The following is a 20,145-nucleotide window of genomic DNA, read 5'->3' as shown; positions in this document are numbered from 1 at the left end:
AGCCTGGGCAACAGAGTGAAACTGTGTCTCAAAAAAAAAATAATAATAAATTAAAATTAAAAAAAGTAAAAAAATTACCAAGTTGTAAATCAAATCACCAAGTTGTAAATCAGAGAAACTTACAACGAAAGGACAGGGTCATACTGAAGAATCATTCCTTCAAAAAATGTTCCCTAGTGATTCATTCAATTCATAATGGAGCCTCTAGTATAAAAAAAAGTCAAAGAAATCCAAATAAAACAACTCCAGAATTACAACATGTCAATAATCAAATTGTTTTATATTCTAATTTTTTTTTTTTTTTTTTGAGACAGTCTCACTCTGTTGCCCAGTCTGAGGTGTAGTGGCATGAACACAGCTCACTGCAGCCTCAACCTCCTGAGCTCAACCCTGCCTCAGCCTCCCAACTAGCTGGGACCACAGGTATGTGCCACCATGTCTGGCTAATTTTTTATTTTTTGTAGAGACACGGTCTCCTTATGTTGTCTGGACTGATCATGAACTCCTGAACTCAAGTGATCCTCCCGCCTCAGCCTTGCAAAGGGCCAGGATATCGGCATGAGCCACTGGGGTTGGCCTATATTCCAATTTTTAGAGACATTATTAGAGCCCAAAGTTTTGTCTCCATATTAATTTGAATGCTTTTTTCACTTGTTCAATTCAGCTTGATAATGGTATCTGGTCCAGTGCCTAGGATGCTATAAGCACACAAATATTTGTTAAATTACAATATAAAAGGTAACACCTGACTGCCTGTTATGTGCCAGATACTATTTATTTATCTATTTAGAGATGGAGTTTCACTCTTGTTGCCCAGGCTGAAGTGCAATGGCGCAATCTTGGCTCACTGCAACCTCCGCCTCCTGGGTTCAAACGATTCTCCTGCCTCAGCCTCCCAAGTAGCTGGGATTACAGGCATGCACCACTGGCTAATTTTTGTATTTTTAGTAGAAATGGAGTTTTGCCATGTTGGTCAGGCTGGTCTCGAACTCCTGACCTCAGGTGATCCACCTGCCTTGGCCTCCCAAAGTGCTGGATTACAGGCATGAGGCACCAGCCAGATACTATTCTAAGTTCTTTTAACTTATTTTATCTTTATAGCAATTCTAAAGTACTACTATTTTATCCTTATTTTACAGATGGGGAAATTGAATGAAAAACAATCCAAGATTATACAGTTAGTTTATGGTGGAGCCAGGAAATCAGGCCCCAGAACTCACACTAAACCAAATCTACTCTTGAAACCTTCCAATCTATTAAACAAGAAGCTAAAGTGATCTTTACAAAACTCAAGTCACATCATATTACCCCATACTTAAATTCTCTAATGGTTTCCCAATACTCTTAGAATAAATTACAAAATGATTAAATGACTCCTGCATACCTATACAGTCTCATCTAATGACTAAAGGAATCTAGAGTCTAAAAGAAGAGGCCGGGGCAGGCATAGTGGCTCATGCCTGTAATCCTAGCACTCTTGGAGGCCAAGGCAGGAGGATCATTTGAGGCCAGAAGTTCAAGATTAGCCTAGGCCGCATGGCAAGACCACATCTATACAAAAATAAAATAAAATAATTAGTTGGGCATGGTGGCACATGCCTGTAGTCCTAGCTTTTCAGGAGGCTGAGGGAAGATCAATTGAACTCAGAAGTTCAAGGTTACAATGAGCTACAATTGTGCCACTGCACTCCAGCCTGAGCAACAGAGTAATGCCCTGCCTCTAGAAACAATTTTTTTTAAAAAGAAACAGGCTGGGCATGGTGGCTCATGCCTTTAATCCTAGCACTTTGGGAGGCCGAGGTGGACACATCACTTGAGGCCAGGAGTCCGCAACCAACCTGGCCAACACAGCGAAACCCCATCTCTACTAAAAATGCAAAAATTAGCCAGGCGTGATGGTGTGCGCCTGTAGTCCCAGCTACTCAGGAGGCTAAGGCAAGAGAATCGCTTGAACCCTGGAAGTGGAGGTTGCAGTGAGCCAAGATTACACCTCTGCACTCCAGCCTGGGCAACAGGGCAAGACTCTGTCTCAAAAAAGAAAAAAAAGAAACTGATAGAAAAATTGATTGATTATAATATGTTTATAACTATTTTATGCATATAAACAAAAGATGGTTTAGGAACTCAAGGACAGGGTAAGGGCGAGTGAGAGATAGAGAGGAAAAGGAAAGGCTTCCTGGAATAGTTGGTTCCTGAGCTTAATCTCCAAAAATAGGAGTTTGCCAGGCAAAGGTCTACAAAAATAGGAGAGAGGATATTTTATGGAAAAAAAATCGACAGTATATAGAATTGTGGGCCAGGTACAATGGCTCAAGCTTGTAATCCCAGCTCTTAGGGAAGCCAAAGTTGATGGATCACTGGAGGCCAGGTGTTCAGGACCACCCTAGACAACATGGTGAAACCCCGTCTCTACTAAAAAAAATACAAAAATTAGCCTGGTGTGGTGAGGCACGCCTGTTGTCCCAGCAATTTGGGAGGCTGAGGCATGAGAATTTCTTGAACCCGGGGGTGGAGGTTGCAGTGAGCCGAGATTGCACCACTGCGCTGCAGCCTGGACAAGAGGGCAAGACTCTGTCTCAAAAAAAAAAAAAAAAAAAAAAAAAAGAATTGTGGATGACTAAGGTAACTGCAGTGGACTATAAGCACATCAATGATCAATGTGGCCACCCTGTAAAGTGAAATGTGAAAATGTGAAGTGATAAGAAAAAAATTGGGCAACCCAACCCCCTTTTATCTCTTATATTCAATCACAGTCCTATTATATTCATCATGCAAATGTCTCTCTAATGTGGACGTTTCCCTCTCATTACCTCCCATTACCATAATGATAGTCACCATCATCTTTTACTTAGTTTACTATAACAAAAGCAACATGTATTAACTGCTTACTATGTGCCAGACATTCCACATTGACTCGTGTTAGTTCAAGAAGCCTTTTAAGAAGCTGATGGGGCCTGGTGCGGTGGTTCACGCCTATAATCCCAGCACTTTGGGAGACCGAGGTAGGTGGATTACCTGAGGTCAGGAGTTCGAGACCAGCCTGGCCAACACGATGAAACCCCATCTCTACTAAAAATACAAAAAATTGGCCAGGCTTGATGGCAGGTGCCTGTAATCCCAGCTACTTGGGAGGCTGAGGCAGGAGAATCGCTTGAACCCAGGAGACAGAGGTTGCAGTGAGCCGAGATCACGCCACTACACTCCAGCCTAGGAAACAAGAGTAAAACTTTGTCTAAAAAAGAAAAAAAAAAAAAAAACCCAGGCTGGGTGTGGGCGTGGTGGCTCGTACCTGTAATCCCAGCACTTTGGGAGGCTGAGGTGGGTGGATCACCTGAGGTCAGGAGTTCGAGACCAGCCTGGTCAACATAGTGAAACCCCGTCTCTACCAAAAATACAAAAATTGGCCAGCGCGGTGGCAGGCGCCTGTAATCCCAGCTACTTGGGAGGCTGAGGCAGGATAATCGCTTGAGCCTGGGAGGCAGAGGTTGCAATGAGCCGAGATCATGCCACTGCACTCCAGCCTGGGCGACAGAGACTCTGTCTCAAAAAAAAAAAGAAAAACAAAAACAAAAGAAGCCAATGAGATTATTAATGTAAGAGATTTACTAAGGGAACACCTGTGAAGGAAAATGGAAAATGGGCTAGAGAAAGCTGGGTGTAGGTGTGATCCCGTAGAGGAGACAAGAAAGGAAGTTTGAGCAGTAAGAATCAGCACAGTTCTAAGAAAGGTTGGTAAGGCTGTTGAAGAATTCTGGAGCCAAAGTCACCCATCAGAGGAGACCTGTGCATCCCAAAAACAAACCTACCTTTGTAACCCTGCCGTACTCAAATCACTTCTGCATATGTGTCAGAAAGGTTCAAACAGGACTTGAGTCTCATAGGATAACAGGGAATGGTGTGGTAAAGGGGGTGGAGTTAGATAATTCCCTAGAAATCTTATCAAAAGAAGAGTCAAATTTAGAAGGGATTTGGTACATCTTCTCCAGCTCTCTTTTCTCAATCACCAGTTACTTCTCTGCATTGCTATATCAGGGAAGAATGTTCCCAATGTACTTTTTTTGTTGTTGAGACAGGGTGTCTCCCTGTCACCCTGCCTGGAGTGCAGTGGCATGATGAGTTCATAACTTAAAACTCCTGTGCTCAAGGATCCTTCTGCCTCAGCCTCCTGAGTAGTTGGGACTACAGGCATGTGCCACCACGACTGGCTAATTTTTTTTTTTTTTTTTTTGAGATGGAGTCTCACTCTGTCAGCCAGGCTGGAGTGCAGTGGCACAATCGTGGCTCACTGCAACCTCTGCTTCCTGAGTTCAGGCAATTCTCGTGCCTCAGCCGGCCAAGTAGCTGGGATTACAGGTGCACAACACCACACCCAGCCGATTTTTGTATTTTTAGTTAAGACAGGGTTTCGCCATGTTGACCAGAGTGGTATCAAACTCCTGACCTCAGGTGATCCACCTGCCTTTGCCTCCCAAAGTGCTGGGATTACAGGCATGAGCCACCACACCCAGCCTTGGCTAATTTTTTGTAGAGATGGAATCTCACTGTGTTTCCCAGGCTGGTCTCGAACTCTGGCCTCAAGCAATCCTCCAGCCTTGGCCTCCCAAAGTGTTGGGATTACAGGCATGAGCCATCACACCCAGCCCCAAAGTGCTTTTAAAAGGGAACATGCTAAAAGGTAAATCTTTTTAAAAACTTAACTATATTAGAAAAATCTAGGAGTTGGGAAATAGGAGAGGGAGGAAATAGAAGCTTCTCAAAAGTCTTAAGGAGGCAGACAGAAGCGACAGGAAAAGCAGCAAGAAGTAAAAACTATTCCAAAGGTTTTGATTTCCTTGTGTAGAAGAGAAGAAGAAATAGTGTGACCTTGGTGTGATAAAATGATATGTATTTTGTTTCCAAGTAGTAGGACTATCACACGCTTCTAACTAAGAGCAAGAAACATGAAGGCAACCACTAATGGAAATAAACTTTAAAATTAATAAAAACAAAGAAAGGGAAAATGAAGAAACAATAACATCAGATCCATGATAAAGTTATAGAAGCAACAAAAGGAAGAATATCAGTCATAACATTAAACCTGAACTGAATAACCAAGCCCATTAAAAAACAGTATGTCTTTCAAAACAACAAATACTATACGATTCCATTTATATGAGTTATCTAGATAAGCAAATTCATAGATGGAAATTAAATGGAGCTGAGGAGAGGAAGAATGAAGAATTATTGTTTAATGGGTACAGAGCTTCTGTTTCGGATGATGAAGCATTTGGGGAACGGACTGTGTTGATGTTTGCAAAACACTGTGAATATAATTAATGTCATTGAATTGTACACTTAAAAATGGCTAAAATTGTAAATGGATCTAGAGCAGCAGTTCTCTCAACTGAGGACGGTATTGTTCCCCTAGAAGGGTATCTGGAAATATGGGAGAATCTTTTGTTTTTATAATGCAAGGTGGGAAGAAAGACACAGAAGGGTGAGGAGAAAGACACAGAAGGAGTGTTCATGACTGGAGTTTATAAGCATGGACAGGCCGGGCACAGTGGCTCATGCCTGTAATCCCAGCACTTTGGGAGGCCAAGGTGAGTGGATCACCTGAGGTCAGCAGTTCAAGACCAGTCTGACCAACATGATGAAACCCCATCTCTACTAAATACAAAAAATTAGCCAGGTGTGGTAGTGCATGCCTGTAATCCCAGCTACTTGGGAGGCTGAAGCAAGAGAATTGCTTGAACCTGGGAGGCAGAGGTTGCAGTGAGCCGAGATTGCGCCATTGCACTCCAGCCTGGGCAACAAGAATGAAACTCTATCTCAATTAAAAAAAATAAAAATAAAAAAAAGAGTGAAGGACAGAAGTGATAAATATTGCACAATATTCAGAACAATCTCTTATACCACCCAAAATACCAAGAGTACTTCAATTGAGAAAGAATATAGATTAGGAGAAAAGGGGGGAAAATCTCAGATAGTCAATGTACCCTAACATCAACACATTATTTAGTAACTAAGATTTAGAAAGACATAAGCAACCTAAATGTTAATGATTAACATGGCCAAAATATGGCTAAAATTTACAAGGGTTTTAATTATTGTCAGTCTTGCAATTTTGGTGATATACAGAAATCCCTTTACCCAAAAGGACGACACATTGAACTGCTTTAGGTACTCCAAGGAGATGAAAGATCTTTTTTTTTTTTTTTTTTTGAGATGGAGTTTTGCTCTTGTTTCCCAGGCTGGAGTGGAATGGTGCAATCTTGGCTCACTGCAACCTCCGCCTGCCGGATTCAAGTGATTATCCTGCCTCAGCCTCCCAAGTAGCTGGAATTACTGAGGCCCACCACCGCACTCAGGTAATTTTTGTATTTTTAGTAGACATGTTGGCCAGGCTGGTCTCGAACTCCTGACCTCAGGTTATCCACCCACCTCGGCCTCCCAAAGTGCTGGGATAACAGGTGTGAGCCACCACACCCGGCCAAAAGATCTTTAAAAACATCATGTTGAGGCCACTAACTGTAGCAAGTACAAGGTTATTGACGATTTCTACTTTGAAGTCCCCTTTTAGTAGGGAACACCATCACTCTATGCTCCTTTTCTAAGTCAGGAGTGCTCAGAGAACAAGCACTATTCTCGATAATAAATCTTATCAACAGAAATTGGCAAAAACAACATAACAACAAAACACTCCACCACACCCAACATAGCATTCATAAAATAATTTAATCAAATAATTTACAAAAAACATATGTATACATGAAGGTAATAAAGCTTTAAAAGGCCTCAGCTGTTTCTGACTGAACTTTAATTTCCCAAAGGCCAGAAGTATAAGTTAATTGATAGTATGCAACAAGGTCCTACATCATTTCGGAAATTAGAATATTTTAAGTGATAAAGAGAGAAAACGATTACAATAGCCCAATGTGTACAGCTTATGCAATTATACATCTATAATTCATTGATACAGCATTTTAATAGTGTGTCTGAGACTCCTATCCTAAGACAGACCTGTGTACAAGACTGGCCTTTGGCTAGGATATGGCAATTTGGATTTTTGGGAGGATTCCCATCATTCCTTAATGAGAATGTTTTACGTTTCTAAACTGTTTACACAAACAGTGTGACTTACGTTGAACACTTCCTTTTCTTCTTCCAGTCTCGAATTTTGGTATGTGCCAGGCAGAAGCTGCTTACATGACCAGCCCCCAGTAGAAAGTTTGGGTGCCGAGTCCCTAGTTAGCTTCCCTGGTAGACAATATTTTATATGTGTTGTCACCGTCAGTTGCTGGAGGATTAAGCTTAATGTGTGACTCCTCTGTGAGAAGACATTGGGAAGTCTGGATTTCGTTTCCCCTGGACTTTGCCACATGCACTTTTTCCCTTTGTTGATTTTGCTTTGCTTCCTTCACTGTAATAATTCATAGCCATGAATACAACTACATGGTGAGTCCCATGAATACTCCCAGCAATCACTGAGCCTAGGGATGACCTTGGGATTGCCGACACAGCTGGTGTTAGAAGTTGGACTCATGAAGAGGGAAGAAGCAGTAGGATGACAAACATTTGCTGCTTGGGTGGCTATAAAATCATTCATAGTATGAAACAGCAGCTGAGCTTCTGTCTGTTGTGACAGGTAAAAATTACCTATGAAATTTGAAAATGATAGCTCTAATCCAGGAGAATTGGCTACCTCATTCCCCTGGCAGTTTCTGGCCATGCTGACTAAAGTGAAGGGAGAAAAAACAGAGCCTGGATGATGTCTCTGTTTTTGTTTTTTTCGTTTTTTTTTTTTTTTTTTCTTGCCTCCAGGTGGGAAAAGGCCCAAAAGTTCCCAAAGGTGAATTTTGGGTGGACCAAAAATGTTAAAAGTTTGTATGCTCTCTCCTCTGAATAGGAAAAAATAATAGCAAGATCAGAGCCCAGGGCTGGAGCAAAGCTTTAGATAAACTAGGGGAGAAACAGGAGCGGGGAAAGTGAACCTCTCCAGCTGTTTCTTCAGCCTAGCTGCTGCTGCTGCAGTTCCTCCCTACACCTTGCATTCCAGTCAGGATCTCCCAGCAGCTGTAATGTGTTACTCTTATAAACACTGAATTTACTGCTGGGGGTTGATTAAATTTAAAATAAGGAATAAGGATGGCTGGGCACGGTGGCTCACGCCTGTAATCCCAACACTTTGGGAGGCCAGGGTGGGCAGATAACTTTGAGGTCAAGAGTTCGAGACCATCCTGGCCAACATGGTGAAAACCTGTCTCTACTGAAAATACAAAAATTAGCCTGGCACAGTGGTGGGTACCTGTAGTCCCAGCTACTCAAGAGGCAAGGCAGGAGTATCACTTGAACCTGGGAGGTGGAGGTTGCAGTGAGCTGAGATTGTGCCACTGCATTCCAGCCTGGGCAACAGAGCAAGACTCTGTCTCAATAATAAATAAATAAATTTAAAATAAAGTGGGGGGTTGAGAGATGACTTTGTACTTTGCAGCTATTGCATCTAGATGTATAATCAAAACTGACATAATATGTAATATGCTGCTAGTCATTTCATAAATGCTAGACGATTGTCCCAATCAGGAAGAGTTAGTGAGACAAAATTTCTTGCTTTTTTCTGCTGAAGGGACTGGAATTTAAACTCTCTGAGTATTGGTAACAAAATAAATCTCCACAATGGATGATATTTACTATGACTTTTTTAACTACTGATGACCCTGGAAAAAGAGAGACAATATGAAAACAAACGAAATCTCCAGATGAAAGAAATACACTTTTGGAATTTTAAATGCAGTTTTTCATTGCTATTGAATTCTTGTGAAATTAGATGTCTGACCCTTAGAAGCTGATGATTTTCCAGCCTGATGTGCATCTTTTTGAGCAGATCAAGTTGGATCCTAAGACAAGGTAAAAAGGACTTAGGACAGTCTCGCTGATCACTCGGACTTGAAATACGACTGCGAGCCTGCAGTATCTTGGCTTTGCTGCTGCCAAAGACAAGACACTAACTGTTTTGGAATCCTGAAATCACAGATCTCAATTACCTGGATCTGACGTTAGGCTGAAACCTGACACTCTGCTACTGGGCTATTTCAACCTCAACACAAGCTGTGCTGAACCAAAAGCAGGCATATACTCAATAAACAGGACTTTGCCTCAATTTTTTTTTTTTTTTTGAGACAAGGTCTTGCTCTGTCACCCAGCCTGGAGTGTAGTGGCACAGTCATGGCTTGCTGCAGCCTCAATGCAGCAAGCAATCTGCTTGAGGGCTCAAGCAATCCTCCCACCTCAGCTCCCAATTAGATGGGACTACAGGCATGTGCCAACCACACCCAGATAAATTTTTTTTTTTAAGAGACAGGGTCTCACACTATGTTGCCCAGGCTGGTCTTGAACTCCTGGGCTCAAGTGATCACCCTGTCTTGGCCTCCCAAAGTTCTGGGATTACAGGCGTAAGCCACTTTGCCTGGCCATCAAAGATTACTGAATATTTAAAAGATATCCTCCTGTGGAGCCAGAAACTATGAAAACATCATGGATTCTGGCTGGACCACCTCAACCACTCACAGATATCCAAAGAAAAAGGCTTATTCTCTGATAGGACTATCCAAAATCAAGCTGCTGATTGGTCTTATGTATCTGATATGGAGACTAACAGTATTCCCAACTGGTGGTTCCTACCAAAAGCTGTAGTTGGGAGGGGGCACATCACAAGGAGTGTAGCCCCTTCACCCACTTCTTACAGATTAGATTTTGACCCCTTCTTGAGATGTCTCACTGCTACTGACTTGTGTTTGCCTTTCTGGATTGGTTACAGTTTGCAACAACAGATTTAATAACCTGACTCTAGTTCTCTCTTTCCTGTCACCCCTCCTGGTACACACACACCTTAGTAAGTCAGTCTGGTTATTAAACGCAGCTGTCCCCAGAAAGGAACTGATGTTTTCTAGGCTACCCACTAGATAAATGATCAGGACAAAAGGGGTGGGAGATAACATAAGCCCATTTTGAAAAGTTTTAAAAATTCAGGATTTCATCCTGACCAATTCCTAAATATAATACGTCTTTCTAATTAAGTTGTATAAAAATGTTCTTTAGTAAAAAAGACTTTTTTCCCTCATGCAGGTCTGGATGATTGAGAAGACATGAAATTTTCATTACTGAAAGGGATACACTGATTTTATAAGGAAGAAAAAACAAAACCTAGCAGCTGAGAAGGGACAGCGGAGGAGGAGGACATTAATGATTTTTGCTTTTCACAACTATTCCTGAAAGCTTTCCCCCTTTTCCTAAAGGAAATCTCTCAGGTCCAGCCAGAATCCATGATGTTTTCCCTTTCCAAGCTGCCATGAGTCCTTTTAATTCAACCTGACTGCTGAACTTACAATCATACCTAACAGCACCAACTATGAGATGGCAAGGAACAGCCTCAGCTTCTGCATTTTCCATGTAGAACACCTTCTGTTTGGAACTAACTGCCTTCAGGCAGTCCATCTGAAACCAAGGCCTGAACTGAATTATAAATCAACTACACTGAATCGGGAACCCCAGAATGTCAGGCCCCACGGGGTGGGAGGCCACAACAGGGGCCTTGTTAACCTGTACTACCTAATATCTTGCTTGGAGTATCTTAACAATTTTAAACTTTTTGTTTCTAGAAGTACTACATGTGCCCTCTGGGATTATATTTGTTAGTATATGTACCCTAGCATGTCACTGTCTCAATCCTGGAAGGCTTTCAGGTCTGCTTCAACTTACCACCCTGAGTTATACTGTGCCTGAGTTGACCATGTTAAAAAAAGGCCTATACAGAAACTGAAAGAGAAAGCTACATGGTTTTCTAAGATAAACCTTATGATTAACGGAGTTTAACTGGCTAAATCTAGGACCCCTAAAAAGGGATAACTGGCCAGGCGTAGTGGCTCATGCCTATAATCCCAGCACTTTGGGAGGCCAACATGGGCAGATCACCTGAGGTCAGGAGTTTAAGACCAGCCAGGACAACATGGAGAAACCCCGTCTCTACTAAAAATACAAAAATTGGCCGGGCATGGTGGCGCACGCTTGTAAGCCCAGCTACTCAGGAGGCGGAGGCACGAGAATCACTTGAACCCATGAGGCAGAAGCTGCACTGAACCAAGATGGCACCCCTGCAATCCAGCCTGGGCAACACAGCAAGACTCCATCTCAAAAAAAAAAAAAGGTGGCGGGGGGGTTGGGGGCAACTGAAATCAATACTACAGGTTGGTCTTGTCCTGCTACATGGGGGCATGCTGACATAATTTTGCTGTAAAGACAAGTTGGCCAATGGCAAAAAGTTAAACCAGCACCCCTGAGACTGCATCCCCTAGAAATGCCTGCTTGTAAGATTAGCCCTTGGCTGGCATCTGAGAACTTGAATGGTCAACAGTTTCCTACACTTTCCTGAAATAACAGTGGCTCACTGTACCTAAACTGTTTATATAAACAATATGGTTTACACTGATTTTGGTACATGTTGAGAGAGACTGCCTATGTGACCAGCCCCCATAAAAACCCTGAGTACTGAGTCTCCAATAAGCTTCTCTGGTAGACAACATATCACACGCTGTCAATCATTGCTGGAAAAATTAAGTGTGTCCTGTGTGACTCCCCTGGGAAAGGACTCTTCTTGGAAGCTTGTGCTTGTTTTTTCCTGCACTTTACCCCATGTACCTTTTCCCTTTGCTGATTTTGCTTTGGATCCTTTCACTGTAATGACTCATAGCTGTGAGTATGATTGTATGTTCAGTCCTGTGAGCCCCCTAGCAAATCTTCATACCTGGGAGAGGTCTTGGAGACCCTCAATATAACTAGTAATACTTTTTAATAGGTAAACAGACCAACTTAGAGTTACACATTCCATTTGGGTATGGAAAGACATCACCAAAATTTCCTTTATGCTAGCAAACAGAATTAGTGGGGTACTTACGAAAACAGATCAAACCACTGCTGTTTTGTAACAGATTCCTGGCGTAAAAGCTTCAAAACAATCGGGCGCATAAAATCCCATTTGTCTTCAAACTGAAGAGAACCTTTATTCTTGAAAAAAAAAAAGATAAAAGGAAGTTTAATTTAAATGCAGTTAAATAAAAAGTATCCTGTAATTTTTATGCGACAGCTAGAGAAATGAAGGGCTCAAATTTAAATGAACCAGTTTTCCATAATGGAATCCCTACAGGCTTAATCTGTTATTGAGGAATCACAGGAAGACAATCATAAAAGAGAATAATTAATTGTACAAATGTGTTTAGTAAAGAATTTGGCCTTGTCCAAGGAGACAGTCTGGTCTTTCTTCTTGGCTTCTAGTAGATAATCTCTGGACACTTAGAAAGTTACGTCTAAAAAGTATGTCTTTGGGAGGCCTTGGGTCATACTGGATAGGCTAATAATGCAATTCAGGGAGGGGACTGTCCACACCTATATAATCCTAGGTAGAGGCTGACCAACTGGGAAGACGAACAATATAACTTGAGATACGGGTTTGGGGTCACAGGGGGTCAGTCAACATGGAGACTGAAATCCCTGTAAGCAAGTAATCAATCACACCTATGTGGATAAGCTCCATCAAAACTCAACAGTAAAGGTTGGGTGAGCTTCCCTACTTGGTGGTACTCGTGCATACTGTCATACATTGATGCCGGGAGAGAAATGTGTCCTGACCACATGGGGAGAGGGCAAGATAAGCTCGTATTTGGAACTCTCCTAAACTTAGCCCTATGAGTCTCTTCCTTTGGCTGATCTTATCCGAATCCTTTCCCTATAACAAATAACTATGGGTACAACAGCTTTCACTAAATGCTATGAGCCTTTCTAATGAATTATCAAACCTGAGAGTGGCTTTGGGAATCCCCCAAACTTACAGTTGGTGTCAGAAGTGAGAATAGTCTTATATGGAGACTGTGTCATCTAATTTTGTAGTTGTCCTAAACTCCTCACAAAAAGTATATTGGAAATCTATACAAACTCTGAAAACTGAGGAGAAAAAAAAACAGAAAAATACTCATCTCCTTTTATAATGCTAACAAAAAACCCTGACACCGAACTGTTGAGAAAAGCATAAGAAATGGAAACTCCAGGCCAATCTTACCAGAGAACAAAGATGCAAAAATCTAAATAAATATTATCAAATCAAACAAGTGGCATATCAAAACAATCAGACCTCATAATCATACAGTTTATCTCTGGAATGTAAAAGTAGTGCAATATTAGGAAAAATAATAATCAATTACATTACCAAAGAGAGAGAGAGAAAGAGACCCCGTATGTGTTAGTCATTAGTACTCCTTTTCAAGTTAAATGTGACCATGTGATTTGTTTTTTGTTTGTTTTTAAGACAGGGTCTCGGTCTGTCACCCAGGCTGGAGTGCAGTGGAGTGATCATAGCTAACTGTAGCCTTGACCCCCTGGGCTCAAGCAATTCTCCTGCCTGAGCCTCCCAAGTAGCTGGGACTACACGTGCGCACCACCATGCCCAGCTAATTTTTGTATTTTTTTGTAGAGATGGGGTCTTGTTATATTTCCCAGGCTGGTCTTGAACTCCTGGGCTCAACTGATGCACTCACCTGAGTCTCCCAAAATGCTGAGGTTATAGGAGTAAGCCACTGAACTAGGACCATCTGATTTGTTTTGGACAATAAATTTCAACAAAAGTCATAATTTTCTTTAACTTTTAAGTTTGGGGTACATGTGTAGGATATGCAGGTTTGTTACAAAGGTAAACTTGTGTCATGGGGATTTGTTGCACAGATTATTTCATTATCCAGGATTAAGTGATTAGTTATTTTTCCTGATCCTCTCCCTCCTCCCACCCTTCACCCTCTGGTAGGCCCCAGTGTGTGCTGTTCCCCTTTATGTGTTCATGTGTTCTCATCATTTAGCTCCCACTTATAAGTGAGAACATGCAGTATTTGGTTTTCTGTTCCTGCATTAGTTTGCTAAGGAAAATGGCCCCCAGCTCCATCCATGTCCCTGCAAAGGACATGATCTTGTTCTTTTTTATGGCTGCATAGTATCCCATGGTGTATATGTACCACATTTTCTTTATCCAGTCTATCATTGATGGGCATTGGGGGTGATTTCATGTCTTTGTTAGAGTGAATAGTGCTGTGATGAACATATGTGTGCATGTGTCTTTATACGACAGCACTGTAGTAACCAAAAAACATCATGGTACTGATATAAGACCATATACACAGACCAATGGAACAGAATAGAGCCCAGAAATAAGACCACACACCTACAACTATCTGATCTTCAACAAACCTGACAAAAGCAACAGAGAAAGGACTCCCTATCCAATAAATGGTGCTGGGATAACTGGCTAGCCATATGCAGAAAAGTAAAACCAGACCCCTTTCTTATACCATATGCAAAAATTAACTCAAGATGGATTAAAGACTTAAATGTAAAACCTAACTTTCTAGTACACCAGCACCAAACACCCCATGAAACTCATGATTTTTTTTTTTTTTTTTTTGAGACAGAGTCTCGTTCTGTTGCCCAGGCTGGAGTGCAGTGGCATAATCTTGGCTCACTATAGCCTCTACCTCCCAGGGTCAGGTGATTTTCATGCCTCAGCCTCCGAGTAGCTGAGATTAGACATGCACCACCACACCTGGCTAATTTTTGTATTTTTAGTAGAGACGGGGTTTCGCCATGTTGGCCAGGCTGGTCTCGAACTCCTGGATTCATATGATCCATCCTCCTCAGCCTTCCAAAGTGCTAGAATTACAGGCATGAGCCACCAGGCCCAGACTCATGATTATTTTTCAGTTATACAAATCTGTTGATATTGCTCAGGTTAAGAACCTGAGATGCATATAGTGATTGTATGGAATATGCAAACTCCCTGAAATTATAACACTGAAACAGTTTCTCAACATATGATCTGACAACAACCTATATGAAAATCATCTGAGGTGGTGATTACACATACAGATTCCTAAAACCTACCTCAGGCCTATTGGATCAGAATCTCTTGAAGTTAGTCCACAATCTGCATGTTTATCAAATTCACGATAAAATTACATAAAAATAATGTTAGATGGTCTATGACCCAAACTAGGTTAAGAACCACAAATTAACATCATACTCTTATAAATGCTGCTTATATTCACGAACATAGTTCATCCTAAAAGTTAATATACTGTCTTGCTCCAGATGCCTGCTTCTATCACACTGTATTCTTTTCTCTCTTTTTTTTTAAGACAGAGTTTCGCTCTTGTTGCCCAAGCTGGAGCGCAGTGGCGCGATCTCAGCTCACCGCAACCACCGCCTCCCAGGTTCAAGCGATTCTCCTGCCTCAGCCTCCCGAGTAACTGGGATTAAAGGCATGCGCCACCAAGCCTGGCTAATTTTGCATTTTTTGTAGAGACAGGGTTTCTCCGTGTTCATCAGGCTAGTCTCAAACTCTCGACCTCAGGTGATCCGCCCACGTCAGCCTCCCAAAGTGTTAGGATTACAGGCATGAGCCCCCGCGCCCAGCCACTCTGTATTCTTGTCATAAGGACCCGCGGGAGATATCCACCAAAAACTTAGTACTGGGATTAGCTATGCTTCTCTCCTGAACAACTAGTTTCTTTTTACCTTATGGACTTAAATGAATCATGTAAGTAACTTCGCACTCCTCTTAGTGTTGGCTACTGGGAAATTCAGTCAGAATTGTGATGCTGTGGCATATACTTTGTATAATAACTTTATGCCTGGCCTCACATTACTTTTTCTACTTTTTATTATTTTCCTGTAACCCTCATTTTCTTCTTTTATTCTTCCCTATGAGGAAGAGGTGTGCAAATAAACAAATATGAAAGAACCATGGAAAGAACACACTTTTCTTGACTGACATGGAAAAAAAGAATACCCTCTTAATAAGAGGATACTTTCTAATTTCAATTAAGTCTATTTCCACAAGCACTTTTGGTAATTCATAAAATTAAATATAGTGTAAGTCCTGCAATTAAAAATAAAAGGTGCAGAGTACCAGAGTAGAGAGGTACTAGAGATAAATTAAACACTGGTTAGGCTCTGAAATCTCCTAATAGATATTGTTAAGTACCAGGAAACATATTTTTGCTCTCCTTTTTGATGGAACACATAATAAACACTTTCCCCTAGTACTCAATTTTAAAAGGAATTTAATAATTGTTTTCTATTAAACTTTTATAACAAATTCCAAAAATGATGCTCAAGTAGTTCTTTGACCTATTCTCTATTAAACTGAAGAGCATATCATTAAATCATAACTAAGTGGCAGGACACCAAATCCACTATCTACAAAAGAGAATGCCTTATTAATAAGAAAAAGAATCTTCAGACTATGAACCTTGATTTATGTACGTTTTCATTGACTGACTGAAGGCTGCCTCATCTCTATTAACTTGCTACAAAGTCTCTTGAATTCTTTCATTATTATTCAGAATAGCAAATAGGCTGGACTCAACAGTTGCTAGTAGGTCTACAATTCTCTCATTCACTGGCTCTTTAGAGAACTTCAACATTTGCCATACTCCTGCCCCTCTATCCTTCACTCCTTACAGCACAACTAATCCCTTCACAGGCACTCTTCTTCTCACACAAATGGGCCGTGGGGAAGCCAACAGGGAGTTGACAATGGGGGAATATCTGGAAAAAGAGTATTCTAGGCAGAGAAAGCAGCCAATGCAAAGAACATAAGGTAGAAACATGCTTAATGTATTCAAGGTAGAGCAAAGTAAAGAAAGTGGAGAGAGCAGATAAGGTCATAGAAGTAACTTAGCTTACTGGATCTTACTGACCTGGATCTTGTAGGACCCTGAAGGCCATTATAAAGACTTTGGTTTCTACTATAAGTGAGATGAAGAGCCATTAAAAGATTCTGAGCAACAAGTGTCATAATCTTTTTTATTTATTTTATTTTATTTTTTTTGAGATGGAGTCTTACTCTACTGCCCAGGCTGGAGTGCAATGGGGCAATCTCGGCTCACTGCAACCTCTGCCTCCTGGGTTCAAGCAATTCTCCTGCCTCAGCCTCCCGAGTAGCTGGGATTACAGGTGTGCACCACCATGCTCAGCTAATTTTTGTATTTTAGTAGAGACGGGGTTTCACCATGTTGGCCAGGCTGGTCTCTAACTCATGACCTTGTGATCCGCCCGCCTCGGCCTCCCAAAGTGCTGGGATTACAGGCGTGATCCACTGCACCTGGCCTGAAGTGTCATAATCTTATTTACATTTTAAAATCTCCCTCATTACTATGTTGAGAATACATTATAAGGGCAAGGGTTAAAACTGGGTGTAGGATTAGGAAGCACTGACGGTGACTTGGACTGAGGTGATAGCAATGGAGGTAGGAGGTATGAGAAGTGGTTCAATTTTAGATGCCCAAAAGGTGGTACTAACAGGACTTCCTAACAGCATCTGAGATATGAGAAAATGGGAGTAAAGCATGACTTTAAGGCTTTTGTCCAGTAAGTGTGGCACTACCATCAACTAGAGTAAAAGAAGATTTGACAGGCTTATTAAGGAAAGCTTGTGAGACTGGCTTTAGATGTATTACATTTAACATATCTATTAGACATTCATATGAAAATGTTGAATAGGCAGTCCAATATGGAAATCTAGAATTTAAAAGGCCTATCAGAAAATAAAAACTCGAAGTCATCAGAATACAGCTGGGTTTTAAAACCTGTTATTGGATGAGATCACTGTGAGAGAAGTGATAAATAAAGATGGAGACCCAAGCCTGAGGTCTTAGATATCCAACACTGAGGCAGAGAGAGAAGTAAGAACTAGCAAAGGAGACAAAAAGAGCAACCAGAGCACAGGTGGCAAGAAAACCAAGAATACGGTATTCTGGACAAAAGTAAATAAGGTGTGTCAGAAAGACAGAATAATCAATTTTAAGAATTTCTCCTGACAGATCAGGTAAGATAACCACTGAAACAGCAATATGGAAGTTACTGAAACTTTGTCCACAGAAGTTTTTGCAGAGTAGTAAGGACAAAAACCAGATTAGAGTGGAATAAAGAGTGGAATTAAGAGAAACGAGGAGCCAGGCGCAATAGTTCATGCCTGTAATCCCAACACTGGGAGGCTGAGGCGGGCGGGTCACTTGAGCCCAGGAGTTCGAGACCAGCCTGGGCAACATGGAAAAAGCCTGTCTCTACTAAAAATACAAAAAATTTGGCTGGGCACGGTGGCTCGCACCTGTAATCCCAGCACTTTGGGAGGCCGGGGTGGGTGGATGACTTGACGTCAGGAGTTCGAGACCAGCCTGACCTACATGGTGAAACCCTGTCTCTACTGAAAATACAAAAATCAGCCGGGTGTGGTGGTGGGCCCCGGTAATCCCAGCTACTCAGGAGGCTGAGGCGGGAGAATTGCTTGAACCTGGGAGGCGGAGTTTGCAGTGAGCCAAGATTGTGCCACTGCACTCCAGCCTGGGCAGCACGGGGAGACTCTGTCTCAAAGAAAAAAAAAAAATTAGCTGGGCATGGTGGCACCTATAATCCCAGCTACTAAGGCCTGGAGGCGGAGGTTGCAATGAGCCATGATGGCGCCACTGCACTCCAGCCTAGGCGACAGTGAGACCCTATCTCAAAAAATAAATAAGTAAATAAAAACAAAAATAAATAAATAGAGAAGAAGAAAACTAGAAAGAGTACAGACAACCCTTCACAATTTTTCCTGTATAAGAGAGTAAAGAAATGGCATGGTAATTGATAGGGTGAGAGGAAGTGAAAAAATAATAATTTTTTTTTTTTTTTTTGAGACAGAGTCTCACTCTGTCTTTCAGGCTGGAGTGCAGTGGCATGATCTCTGCTCACTGCAACCTCCGCCTCCCGAGCTCAAGTGATTTTCCTGCCTCAGCCTCCCAAGTAGCTGGGAATACAGGTGCCTGCCACCAAGCCCATCCAATTTTTCTATTTTTAGTAGAGATGGGGTTTCGCCACATTGGCCAGGGTGGTCTCGAACTCCTGACCTCATGATCCGCCCACCTCAGCCTCCCAAAGTGCTGGGATTACAAACGTGAGCCACTGCGCCTGGCCAAAATAATAATTTTTTAAAGCTAGGATACAGTATGATTGTATGCTGACAGGAACATTCCAGGATATAATGAGATGTTGATGATGTGGGGAAAGGGAGAGAAACTGCTAGTGAATTTAAATTGCACTGGATAGGCAAGAGGGAATGGGATCTAGCACATATGTGGAGGAAGTGACTACAGGCTAAGAGGAGAAGGCAAAAGAATGTACATGTAGGTGCTGGTACAAGGACAGATGTCGTATGACTCTGAGAAGTTCATATTTTATTGCTTTAATTTCCCAGTGATGTGGAAATAAGGACAATGCCTGAGAAGATGGGGGAGGAAATGCTAGAATGTTGACAGAAAAGATGTGAAAAATACATCTAGGAAAGTGGAAGAATAAGTGACTCTGGAAATGCAGTATGACTGGCCTCATTGTGATCATGAATTTAAGGTGCAAATAGCACGGTTGTGTCTTTTTCTCGAGTGACATTCAGCTACACAGGTACTGGCACTGAAAAGTGAAGAGACAGATTTAACCAGGGTTGTACACTTTTCCCAAGCAGAACAAGACAGGGGCAAGGAAGCGAAAAGTGTATTGAAGGGAACAACTATAATGATTGAGAAGAGAATTTATGTTGGGTAAGGGGGAGAAAATGGACTTCAAGGTGAAAAGAGAAAGAGACTTCTGCTTCCCATCATGACAGAATAACAGGAACCAGATTTTCCCTCCTGCCTAAACAAACTAGAAAACCAAAAGCAGTGCAGGACAGCGCTTCCTGAGAAAAGAAAAACAAACGAGGTGAGCGCTACAAATGTCCAAACATACGCCTAGAGAGTGTCTCTTAGGCCTCGTCACAACGAGGGGAAACCCAAACAGTGGCTAGGGATTTTACTACGTTTAAGAGGCAGAGTTCAGAGTTTGAAAAGGCTGAGGTGACTAGAATTTGTGGCACCAAGGGAGCTCTGGATATCTATAGAGAAGGTCCCTGAGGCCTGTGGCTGAGTACTAACCTGTACCTGGGTGTGAGAAAACTATAAGAGACTGGGGAAAGAACCATTAGGAAGGAATGGGAATGGGCAGAACAATCAGCAGAGCGCACACAGGGCCAGAAACAGTGTTGCTACCAGCCAGAGTGGAAAC

The 20,145-nt window shown here is 41.9% G+C and overlaps 1 protein-coding gene across 1 annotated transcript in view; it reads right to left on the bottom strand.

Annotated features, from left to right (window-relative positions):
* CUL5 (cullin 5) overlaps positions 1 to 20,145 on the bottom strand; it is a 98,501-nt gene that overhangs the window by 62,124 nt on the left and 16,232 nt on the right. Inside the window, 1 exon segment of the mRNA NM_001132119.1 lies at positions 11,930 to 12,039. Coding sequence (NP_001125591.1) covers positions 11,930 to 12,039 — 110 coding nt within the window.

Source organism: Pongo abelii, chromosome 9, assembly GCF_028885655.2.
Source record: "Pongo abelii isolate AG06213 chromosome 9, NHGRI_mPonAbe1-v2.0_pri, whole genome shotgun sequence".
Lineage (NCBI taxonomy): Eukaryota > Metazoa > Chordata > Mammalia > Primates > Hominidae > Pongo > Pongo abelii.
This window is presented reverse-complemented; position numbering and strand designations above follow the sequence as displayed.